Source organism: Sapajus apella, unplaced genomic scaffold (assembly GCF_009761245.1).
Source record: "Sapajus apella isolate SASKATOON/1434 unplaced genomic scaffold, GSC_monkey_1.0 scaffold32, whole genome shotgun sequence".
Lineage (NCBI taxonomy): Eukaryota > Metazoa > Chordata > Mammalia > Primates > Cebidae > Sapajus > Sapajus apella.
Window position 1 is genome coordinate 8,833,206 of NW_022436972.1, and position 27,190 is coordinate 8,860,395.

The 27,190-nt window shown below is 32.3% G+C and overlaps 1 protein-coding gene across 15 annotated transcripts in view; it reads left to right on the forward strand.

Annotated features, from left to right (window-relative positions):
* NBEA (neurobeachin) overlaps window positions 1-27,190 on the forward strand; it is a 713,110-nt gene that overhangs the window by 234,203 nt on the left and 451,717 nt on the right. For 14 of the 15 annotated variants that reach the window (XM_032294855.1, XM_032294857.1, XM_032294861.1 and 11 more), the window contains 3 exons: window positions 7,358-7,796; window positions 20,495-20,649; window positions 22,905-23,031. In XM_032294855.1, coding sequence (XP_032150746.1) covers window positions 7,358-7,796; window positions 20,495-20,649; window positions 22,905-23,031 — 721 coding nt within the window. The remainder of the gene's footprint in view (window positions 1-7,357; window positions 7,797-20,494; window positions 20,650-22,904; window positions 23,032-27,190) is intronic. The other variant, XM_032294859.1, reaches the window with a different exon arrangement.

The following is a 27,190-nucleotide window of genomic DNA, read 5'->3' on the forward strand; positions in this document are numbered from 1 at the left end:
GGATTGAGGAAGGAAAAGTAAAGTTTCACAAATAGTTTGAGAACCCTTTTCTAGACTACTCTTCAACTCCTTCACACCCCTCTCCCTTGTTTCAGCTCCTTGTTGAGACTTTTAAAAAACTCTGAATTAGCTCCCTGGTCTCTCTTTTTATATCTTGACGTAATCCCTTCATTGAGACTCAAATCCCTTCTTGAAGTATTGCCAAAATTTCTTTATTGGATTTTTTGTTTCTAGTCTTTCAGTTTATTACTGACAATTTTGAAATAACATTTACAATACAATATAGCAATATAGCAAGTATAATTTATATACTATATTAATATAATAAATATTTTATAATGTATAATTAATAAACTAATTTTTCTTTCTAAAATTCTCAAAAAGCTCCCTGTAATTTTGGGGACAAAGTTAAAATGACTTAAAGTGGCAAAATTACTCTAATTTTGACTTGCTTCAATTACAATAATCGCCTCCAGAGTTTATTCCTCACTTCTCTTACTGATTGTTATTTTATTTTCACAGTTTTGCTGCCAATTTCCCTGTTTTAAAATATAAATCAGATTATGTCCTTTCTTGACATAAAATTTCTAATAGTATTTAGAGTAAAATTTCACAACAGCCCTAGATAAGATGACTATTGACTGTTGATTATGTTTCCAACTTTATCTCATGCTATTCTTTATTTTGCTCACTATGAAAAAGACTACCTTTTAGTTTTTTAATCATGCCAAGCATTTTCATGCCTCAGGATGTTTGTATTTTGTTCCTGGGTTTGGCTGTTTTCCTTATTTTTTATGTGACTGTTACGTACTCATTCTTCAGGTCTCCTCCCAGAGGCCTTCGCTGACTCTTATAACTAAGTAGCTTCCTTTCCATTATTATTCTTTCTCATATCATCTTGTTTTATTTTCTTTCTTCTATTTATACACTTTGTTTAATTGTTTATTAAAATGTATGCTTCAAGAGGGTGGTCATAACTATCTTTTTAGTTTATGTATTTATGGTATACAATGTGATATACTGATATTTGTATACATTAGGGAATGATTAAATCAAGCAAATTAATACCTTCATCACCTCACATATCTCTTTTTGTGGTAAGAATGTTTAAAATTTATTCTTAGCAGTTTCAACTACTGATACATTACGAACTATAGTCACCAGTAAAATAGATCACCAGCACTTATTCCCTCTCTGCGACTGAAACATTCGTCCTTTTGATGAATATTTTCCCAACCCCTAGTAACCACCATTCTAGTCTTTACTTTTGTGAGTTCACCTTTTTAAGAATCCCTATATAAGTAGCATTACAGCCATATTTTTCTTTTTATGTCTGACTTAATTTAATGCAGTGTCCTCCAGATTCATCCATGTTGTAATAAATGACAGGGATTTCTTTTTTGTGGCTGAATAGTATTCCATGGTGCCTAGCTAATTTTTGTCTTTTTAGTAGAGATGAGGTTTCACCATCTCGGCCAGGCTGGTCTCAAACTTTCCATCTAAGGTGATCCACCTGCATTGGCCTCCCAAAGTGCTGGAATTACAGATGTGAGCCACCATGCCTGGCTACATTTTAAATAATAGCCATCTTGTGTGAGGTGATATCTCCTTGCAGTTTAATTTGAATTCCTCTAGTAATTAGTGAAGTTGAGCATTTTTTTAAATACACCTGTTAGCTTTTTGTCTGCTTTTGAGAAATGTCTCTTCAAGTTCTTTGCCTATGCTTTAATTGGGTTATTTTGTTGCTGTTGAGCTGAGTTCCTTATATATTTTTGGTATTAAACCTTTATCAGATATATAATTGTATATGCTGCCATTTTATTATTAGTGTTATTGGTTGCCTCCATTGCATTATAAAAGTGCATAATACATTTTAATAGGATTTATATATATATATATATATTTTTTTTTTTTTTCCTTTGAGAAGAAAGGAAAAAGTAAAAACACAAGCTAGGGCAAGAGAAAAGCAAAATACTTATATATGAATATATTGTAAGTTCTAGTTAATAATTTTTTAAAAATAAAATTAAAACTACATTAAGATTTGAGTTCTAAACATTTCTTGGAAGTGGAAGATTGGAAAGAGCAAAATAAGAACCTCCAAAATACTGCTTCTTTAAAAGACCAATGAGAACACTGGCAAAAACTGTCAAAATAGTCTTTTTCAGTTCTCTGGAAAGCAGTCAAAGGCTTACTTAACAACAATCCAGAGAGTGTTAATTCAAAAAAATATATAGAACTTTATAAGAACAGAAAGATTTAGAGTGAATTGATTCACCCTGTTGCCATCTACCTTTTCTCAGCTCTGTGGTAGTTTTGAAAACCAGAGGCCAGACAATAGTGGTAGTTTTGAAAACCAGTAGCCTAGCAGCCACTGGGAATAGGAGTGGCAGTAGACTAGGTTTGGAATTCCTTATAAAAGTCTTGACCTTAGAGCATTATATCTATTTGACCTGTATGGAATCTTCCCTGGAAAAACTCCATTCACAGGGCTTATTATTATTTGACCTCATCTAGAGCTTGTTTACTAAGAAAAACCTGTCTCCAAGTTATTTGTTGCAAATAATCAGCATTTTTTTTTGACATTGCAGTTGCCTGAAGTGGCAGTGCCAATTGAGGCAAGAAGGAACCTTGCCTAAAAGCTTAAACAGTTGTGAGAATGAGAGCCATATTCCCGGGGCTGTACTCAGGCCCACGGAAGACCTGAGAAGGCCTCAGTCTCTTACCTTTGGCTGACCTTGAGCCCCAGCACAAGCAGGAAGCACAGGCTAAGAGGGAGTTTTAAACCATGGGAGCATTGCAGGCATTCCCCAACACACACACGAGCCTCTGGCAACGGGTAGAAGATTTATTGGTTCAAGACATGTCTGTGCAATCATTAGCTGACCACTAGTTTAACTGAGCAGACTTAAGTGGCTACAGATGATGGAAAACAGATTTTATAGAATTAGTTCAAGAAAATGAATAAACAGAACAAGTACAAACTCTGTAGGTGGGGTCTGATTTCCATGATTGCCACATTATGTTATTTAAAATGTCCAGTTTACAACAAAAAGAGGTATAAGATAAATAAAGAAATAGGAAAGTATGGTCAATACACAGGGGAAAAAAAGCAGTTGATATAAAATGCTCCTGTGAAAGTCCAGATATAGAACTTACTAGACAGACACTTTAAACCAGCTCTTTTACATATGCACAAATAATTAAAGGAATAATTTTCTAAAGAACAAAAAGTGTAAGAGTAATGTCTCACCACATAGAGGATATCAATAAAGGAATATGTAATAAAGAACCAAACAGAAATCCTGGAGCTGAAAATTGTAATAACTGAAATGAAAAATTCACTAGAGGGGTTCAATAGAAGATTTGAGCTGGCGGTAAAAGAATCAGCAACATGAAGATAGCTCTATTGTGTTTATCCTACTCTGAGGAACAGAACAAAGAAAGAATGAAGAAAAGTGAACAGAGCCTCACAGACCTGTTTGACACTACTAAGTGAACCAACATATGTATACTGGTAGTCCCAGAGGAAAAGAGAAAAAGAAAGGAGCAGAAAGAAAATTTGAAGAAATACTGGCCTGAAAACTCCCTACAGTTGGTGAAAATTATTAATATATATGTCCAAAGAGCTCAGTGCACACCAAGTAGGGTAAAATCAGAAAGACACACTTGTAGATATAGCATAGTCAGAACATCAATTAGAAGATTTTCTTGGCTCTTAATTATATCTTCCCAATTTTCATTTTGTCTCTTATGGGCATATAATTTAGTAATAATGTTTAATTCCTGAAGTTGTATTCTTTTTATACACTTAGTGTAGCGAACAAACAAAATAAATTATAAATAATTGCAATTAATCAATGCATTGCAGTATTTTTTATTAAAGTGAACTTTAATGAGGATTTAAAATAATTTTGTGCATATTTTCTCTTTGGAGTTAAGATAATTTTGCATTTATGGATTTAATATAAACAAAATGTGTAAGTTATGTACAGCTCTTTATGTTTTAAATTATAGTGATTTAGTTTGCTTATATTATTAATTGAAACACCAAAACTTAATACAATTTTTAGTGCTATACTAACAAGGTACTGTATGTTTCTTTCACGATATTCCTTATCTTATTTAGAGAGTTTGGAAAATAGAAATTTAAATAATTTAATATGTAAAACATTGAAATACTTCATAAATCATGGTAAAACAGGATTTTTGGAAGAAGGAATGTGACAAATGAAGTCACCATGTAAATATCATGTCAGTTGCTGAACTTAGCCCCATATTTTTCTCAAAATGTACTGGATAAACTCATTAGATTCAATGAAAAACAATAAGAAAAGGAGGCATCTGGCATCCAAATGCCTGTTTCTGACAAGGTTAAGATCACTCTGGCTAGTAATGTTTCTGCTCTGTGTACTGACATTGCCTGTTACTACAGAAACTGATAAGAGCTATTGAAAACTTACATGCCTGTGATTAATATAACCTGCACAGATGCAATCATTTATAATTAAATGATTATAATTTATAAATTAAAATTAAATAATTAAACTCTATAGAAGTTACCCCATGCTGGTAACCATGACATTGTTTTGTTTTTGTTGTTGTTAGAGCTTTTATATTTTGTTTCTACATTTAAATTTTCTGTCCTGTTATCTCTATTACTGTTTGTTTAATTCTCTCATACTTTGCTTCAGTTGTTTTCTCTCAAAAAAAAAAATACAATCTATAGATGCAAATGAATGTTGAAATATATTCAGCAGTATCTCTGATAGTGAAAATAACTGCCTCAGTCATCGTATCTTCTCATTCTAGTTATTTTATCAACTTCCAAAGTTTTGGCTATTGCCTCAGTTTGAATGATCCCAAAATGCATGGCTATTCTTCTTTTAACCTATAGTAAATATCTCAGAGATTCTGTAGACTAAAAGTGATTCAAAATTTAATTATTCCCCTGAAAAAAATCTCATTTTCTTCCTTTCTCAGTTAGTGATGTATTGCCACTTTTTTTTTTTCTTAACCTAGATATTTCAGAAACATCCTTAGTCTTCTCCTCCTTCTTATTTCTAATGTTACTATTCTAAGTCTTAGTCTTCTCTTACGAGGTTTTATTGAAAATGCCAAACTGTTTTCTTTACTTCTTACCTATTTCCTTCTCTAGTCCCTTGCCTACTATTGACATTGTCCTCTCAAAACTTTCATGCAGTTATTTTAATTTTTAATCTTGGAAGCAGTAAAGAATACATCTACCCTGATTTTCACATTGGTCATCCAATATGAATATTATTATCGTATTCTACAGATTAATCTTTTCTTTTAGTCTGTCATCTTTTACCAAACCGACAAATGAACAAACAAAATGTAAACTTATTCGATAAATATGAGGAAAACTGTGATATAACATTGAATTGTGAGAAATGTATATTTTTAACTCAGCTTTAATTAATATTCAATACTAGGAATATTGAATTATATGAAGATATTATTTATTCCTAGTTTAATGTATAGATTTAATACAGTTTGATTCAAAAGAAAAGGGGGATCAAAGAAAAAGGGGAGAAAAAGGGAATTTTTTTCTTTCAAAACCTGGCAACATTTTTCTGATACTTATCCTAGAAAAGGTATTATAAATTCACACCCTCAGGAAATTTGAATGGCATGCCATTAGTCTAAATTCAAGAGATTAAAAAAACTGTCTAATAGACAACACCCAAGAATTGAGTCTGTTACTGACAAAATCCCTTCATATTATTTTTAATCCTTTAATATGTATGTATAAAACTTTGATCAAGCTGTGATCACACCAACAATTCTATCATCAGAACAACACTTCTTTGTGGTTTTACTAGAGATTTCACAAAAGTTTTTATGAGATGTCTTGGTGTAGCCTATTTTCCTGCTGGGTGGTTTTCTGATTTCTTCTTCTAACAACCTTTGAATGCCAAAGAAACAAGCAAATAATAACAACAAAATCTAAGATAAGTTATATAGAATTTACTGATTTTCAGATTTTTAGGACATCTTTGAAATAATTTAGTCTGTGCTTCTCATTTTCAAAGATAAACTTCGTTTGTTTACTACAAATACTGAGCTTCTGCTTTATGCAAGGGCAATGAATTTAGCTATAGTAGCTTAATGGTATCTTACTTTATTCAAAATGACTAAGTTAAGGACTGTTATCTCCATTATACTTAGATGAGGTATACTTTTCAAGGTCATTATTTAGAATTTGGTAACATTTTATTATATGAAGAACCTTATTAACTTTTGTATGATGAAATTTGATAGAAATGTAACATTTAAAATATTTTTTATTTCATTAATTTTAGTTGGTAATATTATATGGTATTTCATTATCTGTATAGATATATGCACATGTATGTTTCTGATTTAATTTTCACAAATTGAAATTTATATTTATTTACAAAGAATGAGCATGAGTATTCTAAAATATAGGCCTCATCCTTGAGGAACATTATTCTATTAATACGTTTCTTCTTTTGAACTAACCATCTAACTGGCTTTGCATTTTTCAAGTTTGTCAGAATTTTATGTATTGTAATTTTTAAATAATATCTTCAAATAGCTTGAATATTTCAGATACTGTTAGTTATTGAAGTACCAAAGAAGGTATAAAAATGACTTTGTATTTTTCAGGAAACTAATAGAGAAATATAAGAATTTCTCTTTGATAATTCTTTGGTATTGGTAGCTAACAATGAAAGGATAATGGGGGAACATCATATAATTATTATTTTATAAGCTGCTTTAAGAAATTGTTATGGGAACTATTTCCTGATGCTTTTGAAGGCATCACTTTTGGAATACTAGTTGATTTACAAAAGCAAGAGGGTTATTTTGATGCTCCCTGAACAAAATAATAGTTGTATTGGATGATCTTTTTTTTTTTTTGAGATGGAATTTCTCACTTGTTGCCCAGGCTAGAGTGCAATGGCATGATCTTGGCTTACTACAACCTTCTCTTCCTGGGTTCAGGCTCTTCTCCTGCCTCAGCCTCACGAGTAGCTGGGATTACAGGCATGTGCCACCAACCCCAGCTGATATTTGTGTTTTCAGTAGAGAAAACAGCCATGTTGGCCAGGCTGGTCTTGAACTCCTGACCTCAGGTGATCCACCTACCTTGGCCTCCCAAAGTGCTTGGATTACAGGCGTGAGCCATTGCACCTGGCTGGATGGTATCTTTTAACTGAGTTATGTTACTGCTACACATGATCCATTTAGCAATTTTTTTTGTTTCTAAAGGTTTTATTTTATTTACTTGAATATGTGAGAACATTTTATTAGTAATGCAAGGTTTTACTTTTGAGGCTTTTTTCTAACCTAGTTTCTTTTATTACAGAAACACCTGCTGCATTTCCAGATACTATAAAAGAAAAAGAAACACCAACTCCTGGTGAAGATATTCAGCTAGAAAGTTCAATTCCCCATACAGATTCAGGAATTGGAGAGGAGCAAGTGGCTAGCATCCTGAATGGGGCAGAATTAGAAACAAGTACAGGCCCTGATGCCATGAGTGAACTCTTATCCACTTTGTCATCCGAAGTGAAGAAATCACAAGAGAGCTTAACTGAAAATCCCAGTGAAACATTGAAGCCTGCACCATCCATATCTAGCATTAGTCAAACCAAAGGCATTAATGTCAAAGAAATACTGAAAAGTCTTGTGGCTGCCCCAGTTGAAATTGCAGAGTGTGGTCCTGAACCTATCCCATACCCAGATCCAGCATTAAAGAGAGAAGCGCAAGCTATTCTTCCTATGCAGTTTCATTCCTTTGACAGGTAGGTACTGAATCTATTATTCACAGGGCCTTTTACATATAAGGAAGATTAGACTTTGTTAATTTTAAAACATAAGGAAGGTCCTAAAAATTTTATTAATGTAGATTCTTATTATAAAGACAAAGTGATAGCTCAACCTAATCTTATAATAAGACATCTTAATAATATATCTTAAAGAAGAGATTTCAATGTGATATGGTGGCTAGCACATTGAATTGAAGTAGGGAAATATGGATTATGGTTATATTCCATTATCAGAGGACTACAGTACATTGAGAGTGTTATTCTTCTCTTTGGACTTAGTTGTTTCATGTATATAATGGGGAAGCGGATGGGTCACATCTGTCTAAGGTCTATCCTGGCTCTGAAATTCCATTATAATATTATACTGTAATAATTGTGGGAGATTATATAACATGCTTTAAGTAATAACATTCAAATTTGAGCCTTAAATGGAAGTATATGGAAAAATTTAAAACTTGTTTGTGATCATCTTATTTATGGTATTTCCAATACCAAAGAAAAAGCTGTGTTTTGAAGCATATATTTAAAAGTATATATTTTTGAAAGGTATTTTGGCACTTTAGTTATCTAAACTATTTATGACATGGCTCATACATTCAGATGTTAAATTATACTAGGAATTCTTTTAAGGAATAATTAATTCTTTTTTCTATTCCAGTATACAATCAATAAAAATGATAGTTCACAGAAGCAGAATAAGATATTTTAGAACCAAATACCCTATGGTTCTAATATATTCCAGTATTTAAAAACATGTGCAAGATTAGAAGACTATTTTAGTCACTAATTACCAACACTGGTACTTAATATTGACCACTGGGATTAATGCATATTCCAAATAATGTTTTCATGTTAACACACTAAAAAATGCGATGGCTTACCTTTTAAATTAAATCATTTTTATTAATATTTTAAGACATCTTTTCATACCAAAAAATTATATATATGTATGAGATGATTGACAAGCAAGTGTTTTTTATTTTAGACAAGATCAAATTAGGAGATAAAATGTTTCTAAATTGAAAGGTCAAAATATGTAGTCAAAAAATAATATCTATTTCATACTGATTTCTCTAAAATAACCGTACTGCTTTGTTTTAAGTAACTTTTTAGAGATTAGGGGTAGAGGATGTGGTTGTATAGTTATTTCAGTTTGGATTAATTACCCTTTCTTTTTTTTTGAGACAGAGTCTCATTCTGTTGCCTAGTCTAGAGTGCAGTGGTGTGATCTTGGCTCACTGCAACCTCCACCTCCCGGGTTCAAGCAATTCTCTGCCTCAGTCTCCTGAGTAGCTGGGATTACAGGTGCCTGCCACAACACCCGACTAATTTTTGTATTGTTGTAGAGACTGGGTTTCACCATCTTGGCCAGGCTAGTCTTGAACTCCTGACCTTGTGATGCACCTGCCTCGGACTCCCAGAGTGCTGGGATTATAGATATGAGCTACTGCGCCTCACTGAATTAACCTTTTCATACACAAATATAATTTAAACTTTGCCTGTAAATACTTTAACCAGTGTTTTACAGACACATCTTGAAAATTTGTTGTGGAAAATTTAAGTGGCGTTACTTACAATGCAGAATATAAAGATGAATAAAATTAGTTTTGTGTTCTATGAACTTAGATAGTAGTAGGAAGATAAGATGTTTGCAAATAATTGCCATAATAGAAAATGTGTGATGTCAAAAGTTTTAAAAGGTAAAAAATGGTAGGACTCTAAGATGTAGGAAAATATTTTTCTATTTTTTAAGGAGTTTCTATTAATATTATGTTTGGATGTTCATTCGTATAGTGATGTTCCCTGTGTGTTCCTTATGATATTTCACATTTATGTCACCTTTTTCACATATTTGTTTTATGTTCCTATGATATGCCTGTATGTGTGTTTATAAGTTTGTATAAACATATGCATGTAAGTATATGTACTTTGTATTTCTATAAGCCTATAAGGTAATATATAGTAATTTAAGTTTTGTATTCTAGTTAATTTTAAATTATATCTCTAAATTTTGGAAAAAATACAAACAAATACAGATGATTATTGTGATTTATATATGATAACCCAGTGAAATAAACATTAAGTAAAATTTTTTTGCTTTAATTTGGATTATTGTTAGAATGATTTTTTAAATTAAAACTTAAAAAAGCAATCACCTGAGTGCCAGTATCCTTAGCTACTCAAAATTTATTGTACCTTTGAGAATATTGCTTAAAGAAAAATAGAACTTTCTATACGTTCCTGGTAGCATTTGTGCAAAATGCAGTGGGAGTGGAATCATTATTTTAAATTGCATTAGCACAAATGAAATAGAAGAGCACAAAGCATATTTCAGTTCTTTTTAGGAAAAGAGTCTCTAGTGTAGTTAATATATGCAGTAGCTCAAGTACTATCAAATGTAAATGATGAGGTGATATTGATGAAAGGAGGGGATTGAGGTCTCAGGGGGCGCTGATGACGGATTGAACAGAAGCGGCCTTGCACTGCACGTAACTCAAGTCTGTCGTCTTCACTACTCAAAGCCATAATGGGAGGTGGCAGTCTGAAATGAGTTGCCACGGCAAAGAGTATTATTTTTGAAATGCTTTCACACAAATCACTAGGCCCTGCATACAACTTAGTTTCATGCTTTAATGTCATCAGGAGGCACAAATTGGTGTGTCTAATTGTTTGCCACCTGCCAGCAAAATGAGCTGCCAGCCAGCCAGACGGGTTTGATTGTCTGTCAGCTATTCAATAGATTGAGAGTGACAACATCAAAAATTTAACTTTAAACTCTGAAGCTTTGAGCAGCTTTTCAGAGACATCATCCCCACAAGTGCTTCTGGACCAGTGTATTTTTCAATTATATTTCCAGTGTATTGCTACCATTTGGCTTATATGTCTTAAGGTAGCTATAATTACATTATGAGGTATATAAACATATTTCTGAAGCACTAAAGTCTGAAATCCAAGTTATGACATGTCTTTTAACATCAGATTGAATTCCTTGAAAATGGGATTTGAGATGACAGGCTTAGAATGAAAGTCCTGAATGTTACCAGTTTCAAACATAGAATCTATCATGGGTGAGAACTCCACCAATAATGTATTTTTCATTTTTATGTTTAGTTGAAAAGTAGGTATAAACTCAGTTGGTCTATTCTTTGTAATGAAATCACACTCCTAATAATACTGTATAATCTCAGTAGAATTCAGGTAGGATTTTACTTTTGTTAACCAGTTGTTTATTGGTTACATTGCAGGCATGCTAACAATGAATTCCTTATACTTATTCTGGATTTTAAATTTGGAAATAATTTTCTAAAACAACTATGATAATTTGAGTTCTGTTAACTTGTATTCTACATAGAGTGTATCTCACTTAGGATGGAGCATTGGTGAATTTCAGTGTTTTGAGGTTTATAATAAAAATTGCAACATCAAATTTTTAAAAACATTTAGACTTAATGAAAAGAAACCTTTTTCATATTACATATTTCAGCAGGTTATGTATGAAATATCACATAAATATTCTCTACATATATGGAAAGTGCTGATTCTTTTTCTTTTATTTCCTTCGGTCATCTGTGCAGATTAAGTATATATCTTTGATTATATTCAGTGATCCTAACAAATGTGTATTCATGAAGTATTAAAATGCTAGAGATCCTCTAGTACTGTTCTGTAGTGAGTAAACACTATATGTAGAGAGGAAATACAATCATAAAACCGTACAGTTTTTTGAAAGTTCTGTTACTATGAGGCAGAGAGAAATATTTATGATGGTTTTATTTTTAACACAGAAGCTTAATAATCTCATCTTAGATTTCAGAAATCAAGTTGCCAAGTTCTCTAATCCAAGTTCTCTTGTCTCTTTGGATAGATTACTATGTTTATCCATGGTTTCTAAAATGTTTTTATTGAGCTATTATTTTTCATGTAATGTGTAACTTTTACTTTGGAGTAATGCTTTTCTCTAAACCACCAATTAACCTTTTACTTATCTTTTAAACTAAAAATTTAATATTACATATCTGCATGCTTTTTATCTTTCGATAATTTAGTATATATCTATGTTTTGGTTCAGTTTTAATTTCCTAGAATTTCCAGAGATACCACTTAGTTTGAACAAAAAACTGGAAAAAAAAAAAAAAAAAAAAAAAAAAAAAAAAAAAAAAAAAAAAAAGCAGAGGGCAATGTGCTTCTCAAACATTTTTAACTGTTAGCATGTTTTAAAAACTTGTTTTAAGTGAGGGATATCACAGAAAGCTTATAATTGTGTTGCTGCTTTGGCTAACACATATCAAACTTACATAGTTTATATTTCATTTTTTTTTTAGATTTTGCAAACCTCCTGTATTCAAATTACTGGGTTTGATATAGTCAGAGAAACTAGTAGGTATTTTTTCCTCAAAATTTTAATATTCTTGCTTCCCAGTGTTTAATTTTTTGAAAAAGAAAAATCTATTTAGTAAATAATAAAGAGCCACAAAAGCAATTTAGATATACTTCATATTATTAAACCCGAGGTACAAGCTTGGGCTAGGTATTTTCTCTCTAATTTGATTAGTTTTTTAATATTAATTTTAATGGTAAGGATGAAATTTCAGGGTAAATATTTTTAAAATGTTGTGTAGAGTTAATGAGGAGGTCTTCTTACATTGATTTCTTTAAAGTTAGAATTAACTAACTATGAAAAATATAATTACTTATATAGACTTCAGTTTGTTCTTACTGCTTTCTATTTTTTAAAAAAAGTATTATGACTATATCACTTAGAAGATGAACAAATTAACATAAGCCAAATAGCAATTCAAATTTTCTACATCTAGCCACTGTAATTTCTGCTTTTATTATGTTCCAAGCGCCCTGAGTATATATTTTAAGGTTAATTTCCAGAAGATTCACTTTCGACTGAGTTTGGTTGTGTCCTAATTTCCCCAATGTTGTTACTTTTGTTTCTTCTGGCATTTATACAGAGCTGAATTAAGTTCAGTGAGCTGAATAATAAATAAATCTCATTAACAGGTGATTTAATGAAATTCTTGATTGTTTCTTAAACATTTTTAATTGAAATTCTCAAATATTTATAAAATAGAGAAGCGTGATAGATAAAAACATGAGAGCATTCACCTTGTGATTTCTAATGAACAGAAGTAAATTGTCATGTTACCCTAGAATCAATAACAAATTATTTTTCTCTTTTAAGTTTCAACATTTCCTTTCAAGATATATGTTTAACATTCACATCCTAGTTAGAGAGTGATAACCTGGAAATTAGGAGAACTGGATATTAATAGTTGGTCTCCCTGTAATTTGTTCAGTGACCTTGATCTATTGTTTTTGGCTCTCGGAAACTCAGTTTCCCAACCCGTGTAATATGGAATAAAGCTGCATTATTTCTAAAAAGTCTCATAAATTTGCAAAATCCTATTTAAATGAAATGGCCTTATTATTAGTCTCCCAAAGCAATAGATGGATATTTTTGAGCTTGGCTAAAAAACAAAAGGTGCATCTCCATTCTCAAAGCTGCATCAGCCCCTCAACATCTCTCAGGTCGATTCTTTCTGTTATCTCCTAATTGCTCTCCTGATTTCCACATTTCCTCTCTCACCCCAAATCTATCTTTTACATTTATGCCGTAGTCATTTTTCTTAAACGTGAAGCTGATGGAGATTCTGAAATAATACTTGTTATTTATATAATAAAGGAGAAACATTTTAGCTTGGAATAGAAATTCCTCACCTTTCACCAGCCAGAAGTATCTAAAGCAATTCCTTTAACCTACCTTGTTTTTTCATATCTCTTTGCCTTGCTAGGTTTTTACCATTGAACTTTTGTATGCACTTTTCTCCTTGGTTAATTTCTATTGATCCTTTTTCATTTCAGCCATCTCTTCCTTGATAGTGCACAGCCTGTGTTCCTGAAAGGTCCTGGGCATAATAATTCTGACCAGGTCAATTATTATAAGATATTGCCCAGTCAGTTTGTCTGTCATATTCCTTAAAGTATCTCCAGAGCATGGGGCACATCTTACTTGTCTTATGTCCCCTAAACTTGTCAGTGTAATCCCCTGCTAGTGCTCAAACAGCAGAAGGGAACAGAAAGAAAGGGATTCTTAATAGTGTGCCATGAATAATTATAAAACTCACTTGCCTTAATGAATCACTGTATAAAATCTCTTTCTTACCTTCAGTTTCTCACTTTATACTTAGGGCAAACCATGATGTACACTGATAAGATAGTATCCCTGTTTTTACAAAATTTACTGGACTGATTAATGGAGACCACCAGTACTCTATCCTTATACCACTTCTCCTATCCATTTGCATTCACTTCCTTGGCAATTTTATCCACTCTCCTGACATTAAATAGCATCTATATGCTGATGACTCACATATTTATGTCTTCATTCAAACTTCTCTTCTAAACTAGAGACTCATTTTTCCAGTTGCATATTCAGCATTGCTATTTGGATGATTAAAAAGAGGTATAAAAATTAGCATTAAAAAGCTGCTCCAACCACATTCTTCCCTAACTTAATTAATGGTAAATCGTCCTTTCTGTTACTTAAGGCAAAGGGTTATGCATAATCTTTGACTTTACTCTAATGTCCACATCCAGTTATTATTTAAACCTCATTTGCTCTGCCTTCTTAATATTGCCAAAATTTGAATCACTTCTCACCAGATTTTACTTTGCTATTCCTGTTCAAACCACCATCATTTCTTGTTTGTATTATTGTAGTCTCCTAGCCATTCTCCACAGTAACCATTGTCCTTCCTAAGACGATCCTTGACATAGCAGCCAGAGTGATCCTGTTATAACCTAGGGTCATATCCCTCTTCTGTGCATGAGCCTTCATGGTTTCTCATCCCACTCTGAGTAGAAGCCAGCATCTATACAATGGACTTCAAGGCCCTGTGAGCTGAGCACTCTTACTTACCTCATCTCTTGCAGGTCTCCATGTCACCAGTGTTCTCTAGTCACACTAGCCTTTGTACTGTTGCCTATGCCTATGATGTTCTTCTCTAGAGAGCTTGCTGGCGTATTCTTTCACCCCCTTCAGTGTTCTTTCGAATACTACCATTTTTTTGACAATCTTTCTGAGCCACTCTTTCAACAGCATTTCTGCTTCCTATTTATGCTTTAATTTTCATATAGCATTTAACATCTGATATACTATATTTACTCATTTATGTTATTGTATTTGCTGTCTCTCTGTATTGGAATGTTAGTTCCATGAGGGCAGGGATTTTATTCTGTACATTGCTATATCTCCAGAACTTAAGGCAGTTCCACACACATTGCAATGCCCAATAAATATGTATTGAATGAATGAGTGAATACATCATACCTCAAATTTCTAGCTTTTAGATAGGATAAATTCAATGATGAAAAAATTCATACTTACATGTATTGCATATCAGTCAATTTATTAAAATCATATAATCAATTACTTAATGAAAAAATTTGTCAAGTGAATTAGATTGAAACATGTCCTGACTTGTACCATTTTGATGATAACCTTTATAACCTTGGAGTATATACAGATTCTATGTAGTATAAAGGAATTACCCACTTTCTTGCAGTTTACAGTCTTAAAAGTGTGTAATAGAAGTTTGAAATTGTGTGGAAAGCATAGTATTGAGAGTTTTAAAAAATGCAATTGGTAAAGAATGTGAAGAGTAGAGCAGGGGTGGGACCTTTGGGCCATGGACTGGAACCAGTCTGTGTCCTGTTAGGAACCAGACAGCAGGAGGTAAGCAGTGGGCAGGTAACCCAAGCTTTATCTGTGTTTACAGCTGCCCTCCGTTGCTTGTATCACTGCCTGAGCTCTGTCTCCTGTTAGATTCGTGGTGGCACTGGATTCTTATAGGAGTACAAACCCTACTGTGAATTGTGCATGCAAGGGATCAAGGTTAAGTACTCCTTATGAGAATCTAATTCCTGATGATCTGTCACTATATTAGTTTGTTTTTACACTGCTTATATATACATACACAAGACTGGGAAGTAAGAAAAGGTTTACTTGGACTTACAGTTCCACATGGCTGGGGAGGCCTAAGAATCATGGTGGGAGGTGAAAGGCACTTCTTATATGGTGGTGGAAAAAGAAAATGAAGGAGAAGCAAAAGTGGAAACTCCAGATAAACCCATCAGATCTCATGAGACTTATTTACTATCATGAGAATAACACGGGAAACACAGGCCTTCATGATTCAATTACCTCCCCATGGGCCCCTACCACAACATGTGGGAATTCTGGGAGATGGAATTCAAATTGAGATTTGAGTGGGGACACAGCCAAACCGTATCAGTCACGATTTTTCATCGCCCCCAGATGGGACTGTCTAGTTGCAGGAAAACAAGCTCAGGGCTTCCACTGATTCTACATTACAATGAGTTGTATAGTTATTTCATTATATATTATCACGTAATAATAATAGAAATAAAATACACAATAAATGTAATGCACTTAAGTCATCCCAAAACCATCCCCTACCTGGTCTGTGAAAAAATTGTCTTCCACGAAACCAGTCCCTAGTACCAAAAAGGCTTGGGACCACTGGAGTAGAGGATTCAAGGTATCTGTCAGGATCAACAGCAAATCTAAAAGAAGAATAATATAATATCTGAATAATTTAGTTTAGCTTATAATATTTTTGTGGCTATATATGTTTTTTAAATCCAGTAAACTATATGTTCACTCTAGAGAAAATGTACCAACAAAATTTGTGTATATTTTAGTGTATTTATGTGCCCTAAATAGTTACCCACAGTAGGTCCCTAGACTTTTAGGTAAGACTTTTTTGGTGTAGATGGAATAGATAGCCAGGGTGAAATGTTTTGTAACAATCTGATCGAAGATTTTGTAAGAGGTGAAAATTTTTACTCTCATTTATAAATAGTTGCTGATACCAAGTAACATTCTGAAAGATAATTAATTTATCAACACATATTGTTAAGTGTGGACTTTCAAATTAATTCTAAAATCAATTGCTTAGGAAGAGAATGGTTTGACATAAAAGGAAATGGCTAGTACTGGTGAAGAAACAGTATTAAGGGCAAGAATGTACAGTCCTCTAATCCTAAGTAAACAGTCTGGCCATCTGAATCAACGGGGAAATAGTTCTTACGAACTCATAATGTAGATTAAGAAAAATATCTGAGAAATCAGTCAAATACAGGTTCCTGCTTCTCTCAGCTAAACTCTTGTAACTTGGTCATCTCAACCATTTGAACACATCAGTGATTAGAAACTGGAGTTCATAAAAATTATCAGAGATTTTTTTTCTTCTTTTTGGTCCCTATTTTGATATTTTGAGCTACATAGAAGTTTCCTTTTGTTTTCCTATCATACCTTCAAATTTTTTAAAAAGTGCTATAACTTTTTCTCACCCTTTTACTGTAATTTTCTGTCCTTTCAGCCTTTCCTCACATAATTTGTTTTCCAGATCAACTGTCATCCTAACTGTTCTCTTATGTACATGATGCTGTTTGTCATTATTCTTGAAATATAGTGCTTAAAGTTACACATAGGACTTTTTTTTTATGAGAAGTGACAAGGGCAGAGTATATGAGGATTATCGCTTCTTTCAGTCTGGGTATTTTTGCTGATGTGGACCAGGACTATATTAGCGCTTTTGGGAGTCATAGCAATACTAATTATAGCTAAAATGTATTGGCTGCTAAAATGAATAAAATATTCATTCCATGTGCTGTGCTAAGTACTTCATAGGTGTTATCTCCTTTTATGTTTATAACAACCTTATCACATACTTTTATAACAATCTTTATAAGCAGTCTTAAGTTTATGATGATATTACCATTATGCATCTCATTTTAATGGGGAGGAGAATGAAGCTTAGAGAGATCTGTATGCCCGATACCATGAAGTAACTGCTAAAGGTAGAATTCTAACCCAGGTCTGTAATGTCAGAATTCTGTGCCATGCTATCAAACTCTGCTGAGTTTGCAAGCAATGGAATATCTGGAAGCTTTCACATCAATTGCTATTAAGTCAGTGTTTTCAGATTTTTAGTAAGTAGGCATTTAACCTTTCTATATTTTACTTATAAGTCATAATTACAGGATTTAGAGCTATAATTTTTTTCTATCATTCACATAACTTATTTTTCATAATTTAACTTATTTCTCATAGCTTCCACACTTGACAAGATACCAGTCTGTTAGAGAGAGCTTTTGCTCAAAGTTAGTAATGATCAACAGATCAGAAAATTTTAGTATGGTTTTTCTACCTTCCACAAATTCATCTTATAGCACTGTTAATTAGCTCGTGATTCTTTATCTGTATATAAAAAGCTTTGTGTCTGATGTTGTCCTAAAAAAAATCGTGAGAGATATAGAAAAAAGAGCATTAGAGTTTCACTAATGAATTCTCTTCAAATCAACAGTTGATAGTTTTGTTGTCTTGCTGGAGAGCCAATGAAATAGTACATTTCACATTAGCTTATAAGTTTAGAGGATAATTTTGATGACAAATCCCAAATATTAGCATGCTCTTTTTTTCTATTGATCTTTATTTAGGTAATTATAAGTAGATGGTTTATATCTGATAGACAAAAAATATATTTCACTTTAGACAGTGGTAACAATTATTAACATTTATCATATACCTCATAATTGACAAACTCCTTCTAAATATGATCTCATTTAATCTCCCAATTGTATGTGAAGGAGGTAGCATTAGTCTTATGATGTTACACTGAAAGCAAATTAAGACCATATAGCTTGAGAGTGGTCCAGTTTTTAAGCCTTAGTCTTGAAATATGGTCCACATCCTATGTTCTGCAATGTCTCACTGCCTCTCATTGAATTAGATGAGGACTTGTCAATGTAGGGATTGAAAGCATAATGTGTGCTTTAAGTAATTAGGTAGATGAGAGTTAAAGGTTGAATCTGAAGAACTTGACTCCAATATCCTTAAATTAAAAAAGAAGATATTACCTAGAAGGAGATAGTGAAGAAATTTTTTTGGCATGAGTAAAACCATTTAAGATTATAATACCTTTGGTCACATAAAAAATTTTGAGATAGTGAAGAAATTTTTCTGGCATGAGTAAAACTATTTAAGATTATAATACTTTTGGTCACACAAAAAATTTTAAGTACTTCTAAAATTAAGAATAATAATTACTGCAAATTTAGATTATGAATATTAAAGAAGTCATTGAAGATATTAACAAAACCACTCATTTATGAGAAAAAAGTGTTAGTATTAAGGAAGTTTAAGCAACAGGCATATTTGAGAATGGACCACTGATGTAGTTTTCTTTAGGTAGATTTTATTTATTGAATAATTATCAAATTGAGATGCATTAAAAAGATATAGACCAAGTTGGATATTTTGGTACTGTCAGTCACCAGTTTCCAAGCATTACATTTGATTGAAATAGCTCATCTATTTGTAGATGAATTAATTCAATGGTGGTTGAGTCAGGTTTGGAAGATATTTGTTAAATGAAGTTTGCAGTGCTATCAACTAACCTTTACTGCAAGGAAGTTTAGATATTTGTTAAGTTAGAGAAGTAGTTTCTTTAAGGTTTCTTTTTAAAACTGTAAACAGTTTTAAAAATTGACTAATATCCACATTTATGTGTCATTTAACCTTAACACAATGTCAAATTCAGAAATTTTTTAATGAAACACATTTAAAATATGCTAAAGAAACCTGGGGATGTATTGAACTCCTCTGTTAAGTAAACCAAGGCTCAAAAATTAAACTTGTAACCAAATGTCTCTCTATCATCTCTGTTCTCTTGCATTGTGACAATGTTCCTACTATAAAAGCAAATCAATTTTCTTCAGAAAAGTAAAGTATAACCTTATTATGCTCTTAGATGTTATTTATTATTCCTTGGTTTAATTGTCAGCTTTACTATTAAGAAACTTTAGAATTTGGCATTTAAAGGCCAGGCATGGTTGGCTCATGCCTGTAATTGCAGCATTTTGGGAGGCCAAGGCAGACTGATCACCTGAAGTCAGAAGTTTGAGACCAGCCTCACAACCTAGCAAAACCCTGTCTCTGCTAAAAATACAAAAATTAGCCAGGAATGGTGGCACACATCTGTAATCCCAGTTACTTGGGAGGCTGAGATGGGAGAATTGTTTGAACCCAGGAGGCAGAGGTTAAAGTGAGCCAAGAATCGCACCATTGCACTCCAGCCTGGGTGACAGAGTAAGACTCTGTCTCAAAAAAAAAAAAAAAAGAAAAAGAATAAAAAGAATGTAGCATTCAAATGTTTTATGTTTTCACATATTTATGAATATTTTATATATGGAGAATGTGATATGGATCAGATGGGCATTTTATGTATATTTTGCAAAAAATTCTCCATGCATAGGCAAAATCTCCCAACTTTAGCACACATTTCTCAGTATTCCCAGATTTATGATCACAGTCCATATGCCATTTTAAGAAAGGTTTGCAGACTCCAAAGTCTACGTAAATGTTGGCCAAATCAATTAGTCAGCAGGCTTTATAATATATCCTTTATGTCCATATCCTTTTCACTGACAAAGCTGGACTAAGGACTTAAAAAAGTTACTTCTAATTAAAAGAAAAAAGAAGGAGAAATTTGATGTTGACTGTGTATATCTACTGCAGTGGGGTTAAAATTCATCTTCAACCTCATGTTTGTTGTTTTCAATCCTTCCTTTCTTTGTAGGAGTGTTGTGGTGCCTGTAAAGAAGCCACCTCCAGGTAGTTTAGCTGTAACCACTGTGGGAGCCACTACTGCTGGAAGTGGGCTGCCAACAGGCAGTACCTCTAATATATTTGCTGCTACTGGAGCTACACCAAAAAGTATGATTAATACAACAGGTATTGTCCTTATATATTTTTGTGATACTCATCTTTTTATGTTTTCTATATCTTCATTTTTCTGCCTATTTGATCTTCAAAATTAAAATACCCTAATCATTTAAGATTATCTTAATTTTTAAGAAGGTTATATTTTGTGTTATGACTTTTTAGAATTTGTCTATAGTTCTAGAGTGCATTTTTTTAGCGGTCATTTCAGAGGGCAGTATTGGTTTTGAGTCTTCTCAAAACAGTGCTGTTTATTTTCAGAGTGAAATCAGATTATTGAAAGATATTTGGGGAGCAGAAGCAAAGGATAATTTGAACACTGAAGTTTGATATATAAAAATAGTACAATGTATCACGAATATCAAGATGTACTAAAAATGTTAGTGATAGAAAGTGGACTTGGGGACATTGATTGGTTGAATCCTAACATATATTCTTTGCTAAATCCCCTAAGGAAGGCAGAGCTCCCCTAAGAACCTTGACAATATGTAAGAGCCTCAACTTGATAAAAAGTGCATGTGAATAAGAACCATTGTTTGACATTGAATTAATTCATATACATAGATTATAAGTTGATCCAATTCATTGCCCAACAAATTCCTAATGAATCTAGGAACAAAAAATTTCAAATTCTGACAAATATTAAAAGTCTGCCTAAAATAACTTTTTTTTTTTTTTGTAAATTACCAGAAATGTTCCTGTTGATTATTAGCTAAATAAATCCTTACCCAAATCTTTGTGATTCCATTTTAGGTATTTATACAGCGCAAGATGATCCCTGACTTTTCTTCCCTGACTATAGTAGTCTTCTCTTCTCCAAACTGTATAGCCTTGAACTTTTCCATTTATTATCATTACTTAGATTCTTCCCATTTTTATTAATTTCATAGCTCTTTTTTGTGCTTTCTGTATCTATCTTGTTGATCATACCACCTGAGTCTGACATACCATGAACAACACATTTATGGGGTTGTAGTAAGTAGAATGTACTCTATTAAGAATATTTATATTAGCAAATAAATGTCATTAATGACATTCTGTCAAAACATAGGTCATCTATTGTTTATCTATATTGTAAATAAATATTTCTATCTGGCTTGTCTGAAGACTTTAAAGTCTTTCCAGTATTAGAGTTTCATTCTTTATACTCGTTCAGCTTTCTAGAAATAGAATTAAGACTGTTTTTCTTTGACTAAAGTATATACTTTAAAAGTACAAAGGTTTTAAAAATATGCTAATATAGCAGGAAAAAAATCTACATCTAGTATTTCTGATTGAATAAAGTCCTTATTCTTGTTAGGAGTTAGGTAAATGAATAATGAAACCACCTTTTTTTATCTTTATTGAGACAAGTCATGATTTTTCTTTTTAATTTCTGTTTTAAGAATTAATAAATATGGAAAGTGATGGTAGCAGGAGTTTTTATGATAGTATAAGTATATATTACAATGAGAAATAAAAGTGTAAGTGATAAACTTTTAAAAAATATATATATGTGTGCGTGTGTGTGTGTGTGTGAATAAATGGTGAGCCAACATCTAAACTGGGCATATTGTTCATTTCGGATGTTGGCACATAGGTGCTATAAAATGTTATAGTGGAAATATCAGTAAGCAATTCAGTTTTATGGGAATTAGTATAAGATATGATAATATTTAGGAACACTAGATGTCCCTCAACTCCACAACTATTTAAAATACTTACGTGGCATATTATAAAAAATTCTTTGCTGAAATGGCATCCTCATATTATTAAGGGAACACTCATTATTTTAAGACCAGGTACAATTATAACTCATTATAGTCCTCCTTAAGCAGTGATTTTATCAAAAGGAGTATTTGATACTGCAGCGTCACAAATTTATGCTCAGACAGTTCATTGCAAACTATGTCTTAAATGATGAAAACCAAAAATATTACAACGTAGCTATAAAAAGATAAGTTTTTCACACCTAAATTTGCATTGTTTTATCAGCATCATTTTATCTAAAATTTTTTTCATTTGTTGATGTTTTTTATTTATACCCCATTTGTAGTATGTAGTTTTGTTAGATTAATGTAAGTAAATCAATTAGATTTCAATGCAACGTCTGCAATTTAAAATTATATTTATTAGCATACTTACTAATGACTAAATGATCAATTATCAAATTCTGTCTTGAAATTCTGATGAGTAATTCTTTCAAAATCAGATAGTAATGGTGTAATTAAAAAAATTTTTTTAAATAAATTTATGTTTAAGGCTAAAAATTATTATTTTGGGAACAGGTGCCGTGGATTCAGGGTCCTCCTCCTCTTCCTCCTCTTCTAGTTTTGTGAATGGTGCTACCAGCAAAAACCTTCCAGCTGTACAAACTGTTGCTCCAATGCCGGAAGATTCAGCTGAAAATATGAGGTATGCATGAATATTTGTATTTATTCATTTTATGCTTTTTAAATGTTGTGAAACAGTACACAAAAATATAAAAATATAGTAAAAGTTCTTGAGAATGTACATCAATTATGTATTTTGTGATTACATTTCACAATTAAATTGTTCCGATATTTTTGGTTAGTTAGCGTATAAAAAATTGTGATACAATATTTCAGTCTAAGCAGAGATCTTCAGTGATTTTAAAATGTTTACTGTTGTATTAGTAATTCACTGTCATTTACTGCATGTTACTATTTCCAATAAAGGTGAAACATGTGCAAATGGTAACATGATAAAATCAGGCAGGTTGTGGGGTGATAAAAAGTTTAAAATATAAAGTTTCAGGCTAGGCATGGTGGCTCATGCTGGTAATCCCAGCACATTGGAAGGCTGAGGTGGGCAGATCACTTGAGACCCAGAGTTGGAGACTAGCCTGGAAAACATGGTGAAACCTCATCTCTACTAAAAATACAAAATTTAGTAGGATGTGGTGGTGCATGCCTGTAATCCCAGCTGCTTGGGAGGCTGAGGCAGAAGAATTGCTTGAACCCGGAGGTGGAGGTTGCAGTGAGCTGAGAGTGGACTGCTACACTCCAGCGTGGGTGACAGAGCGAGACTACATCTCAAATAAATAAATAAATAAATCAACCAACCAACCAACCAACCAACTTTCAGAATAAATCTACAATGATACATATAATATCATTGGAACTTGAATAAGCAAACGTTGTATTATCTGTTAAGAGACTGCCCATCATTCTTAAAGTAAAATTGTGCACATGTACACACACACACACACACACACACACACACACACAGAGTTTTTGTATGTATTAACAGTTTTTATAGATGTATAACGCAAATACAGAATATAAAAGCTCACTGAAAGAATGAACACACTCGTCATCACCCAAGCCAACAAATAGACTGTACGCCAGGAACCCCTACTTTGTACTTTTCCCCCAGTCTCTGTTCTTGCTTTTTTTTTCCCAATTCCTTACTTTTAATACTAGAATAGCCTTTTTGAATTTTATGTTATGTAAGTACATGATATGTATTTCTTTGTCTCTGGCTTCTTTTGTTCAATATTATTTTTATGAGATTCATCCGCTGTTGTTGCATATAACAATAGTTTGTTCATTCTTATTCTACTTTTATTTATTTATGTGACTATACCATAATCTATTAATTCATTTTACTGATGATGGGCATTTGGTAATTTTCATTTCTAAGTTATTACAAATAATACTGTTACATAGATAATGCCACTTATAATTACTTTGAGTGTACTACTATTACGTGGGTGTACTCAGATTAATATGCATATCTGTTAAATAATTTGGAGGGTAATTGCTGATTCCTAGTGTCTGTATATGTTCGGTTTTACTAGATAATGCCAAATGGTTTTCCAAAGTGGTTTTACTAGTTTACTAACTCAGCAGCAGATTATGAGAGGTCTTGTTGCCTCATATCTTTGATAGGACTTAGTATTTTTGGTCTCTGTCATTTTAGCCATTTTGGTGGAAGTGTAGTGGCAATCCATTGTATTTTTAGTTTGCATTCTCCTGATGAGGAGAGCACTTTTTGAATACATTGGTCTTTTGTTTTCTTCTTTTGTGATTTGCTTGTTGAAATCTTTTGTCCATTTTTTAAAATTGGGGGTTTTTGGTTTTTTTCTTATTAATTTTTGGAAAATGAGCCCTTTGATGATTATGTCATACATGTATCTTCTCTCATTCTGTGGCTTTTCTTATCATTAATACAGTCTATTTCGGTCAATGGAAGTTGTAAATTTTAAGTAAATTCCCTTTATAACTTAACTGCTTTTTTGTTTAGTGCTTTCGGTGTTGTAAAAGCTTTGTCTTCATTTTCCCTGCCTTACCTTCTGGCTGCTTTCTTCTTTGCTTTTTGTATTTAGATGTGTAATCCATTTGGAATTTTTTGTGAATATAATGAGGTAGGAGTAATAGGTATATGAAGGTGACCCAGCACCAGTTATTTGAAAGACACTTCTTTTCCCTTTTTTCTGTCACTTTTGTCACAAATTAGTTTTTCATATATACTCGATTATGCTTTGGCAAACAGTTTTGCTTCATCTCTGTCTGTCTTTAAGCCACGCCGTCATAATTAGCCTTAGATTTAATAATGATTGGGTTGAGTTAGATCTTCTCACCCTGTTATTTTTCCTCAAGAAAGTCTGAGCTATTCTTGATGCTTTGTATTTACATTTGTATTTAGAATTAGTTTGTCAATATCCTTTTTAAAAACACCTTGCTGGGGTTTTCATAAGTAACGGAATATTTGGATCTATTGCAACTGGGGCTGTATAGGTCTCTTTCAGTCTGTCACTTACAAACTGTGATCATCATATATTCCTTCCATTTCCTTTGGTCTTCTTAATTGTTTTCAGTAATGATTTTTAATTTTCTATGTATAAGTCTTACATGTTTCTAAATTGATTTATTCTTAGAAATTCAATATTTTGCATATGTTTCTTTTTTCAAGTTTTCAGATAAACTTCATTGAAATGGTTTATATTGTTTCAACTCAATAAAAAGCTCCCATTTTGAGCTTACATTTTAATGAGTTTTGATTAGTTTGTGCCTCCATATAACCAATACCACAATCAGGATGTAGAATATACCCGTCATTTGAAAGTTCTGTGTGTCCCCTTTGTTAATTCACTCCCATTTCTGCCCCAGGGAAACACTGAAGTGCTTTTTAACATTGTGTATTAGATTTGCCTTTTCAAGGTTTTCGTATAGACGGAATCAACAGTACATACTTTCTGGGTGTCTGTCTTCTTTCATTCAACCTAATGGTCTGTAATTTATCGATGTCTTTCTGTTTATGAGTAGTCCATTCCTTTCTATTGCTCGGTAATATCCAATTATATGGCTATCAATAATCTGTTCTTCTGTTTACCTGTTGATAGCCATCTGGGTTTTTCCATTTTGGTGTAGTTATAAACTGATTCTGTAGATATTTGAAAACACGTCTTGGCACAAGCAGAAATTTTCATTTCTCATGGCTAAACACTAGGAGTAAAATTGAGGAAACTCTTCATCTTAATATTGAGTATTCAGACTTTTGAAATTGTCTGTCATTCATTGATATCTTTAATTTTTTTAGCAACTTATTGTAGTTTTCATTGTAAAGCTCTTGTACTTATTTTTATGTCTTTTTAAATTTTCCTGTCTGATAATATTATGTTCAATTTTTTGCTCTAAATTTTCAATTTGGAGTTAGAAGCCAGACCAAAAAAAAGAGTACATAGTGTATGCAATTAATTTATCTTAAAATATAGCAAATCCATGATTGCCTGTGTCAGTTTTACTTCAATAAAACTGAAAAAAAGGAAAATTGTGTATTAGTTTATTGATTTTATATTTTATAATCTTGTCACTTAATTTTAGTAAGCTCACTGAGTTGTTTTAGATCTTTCTAAACTCACATGATAGATCTAACACTTTCTGTAGGTTACTTATTATTTTCTAGCCATGAGATAACATCACTTGTAGCTTTAGTATTATTTATCCTAAAATGTTTGCGAATTCATCAGTAGAGACATTTCTGCCTGGAATTTTCATTCTGAGAAAGTTAAATCATAGATTCAGTTTTTGGAATTGATAAGTGAGTATCCAGATAGTATGTTTATTTTTGTATCTCTTTTATTATTGTGGTCTTTAGTGAATTTACCCATCTTATCTAAGTTGTTGGATTTATTCCCATAAAGTTCTTTATAATTTTTAAATTGTATTATTAATATTTTAAAATATAAATATGATCTTTAATGATGTTCCCTCTTTTATTTCAGATTTTGTTAATTTTTGTTTTTTTCATTTTTTCGTTATCAGAATGGTTATTGCTTTTCAATATTATGATTTCCCCCCCAAAATGATACTGGTTCATTAATTTTTATTTTTTTGTTTTCTGTTATGTGAATTCTGCTCTTATTATTTCTTTCTATTTAGATCAGATTTGCTTGTTTTTTTCTTTCTGTATCTTAGACTAGAAACTGAGATTGAGTGTTTATAAACTGTGAACCATGGGCCAAATCATACTGCCACCAGTTTTTGTACACAAAGTTATTGGAATACAGCCACACCCATTTGCTTATGTATCGTCTATCACTGCTTTC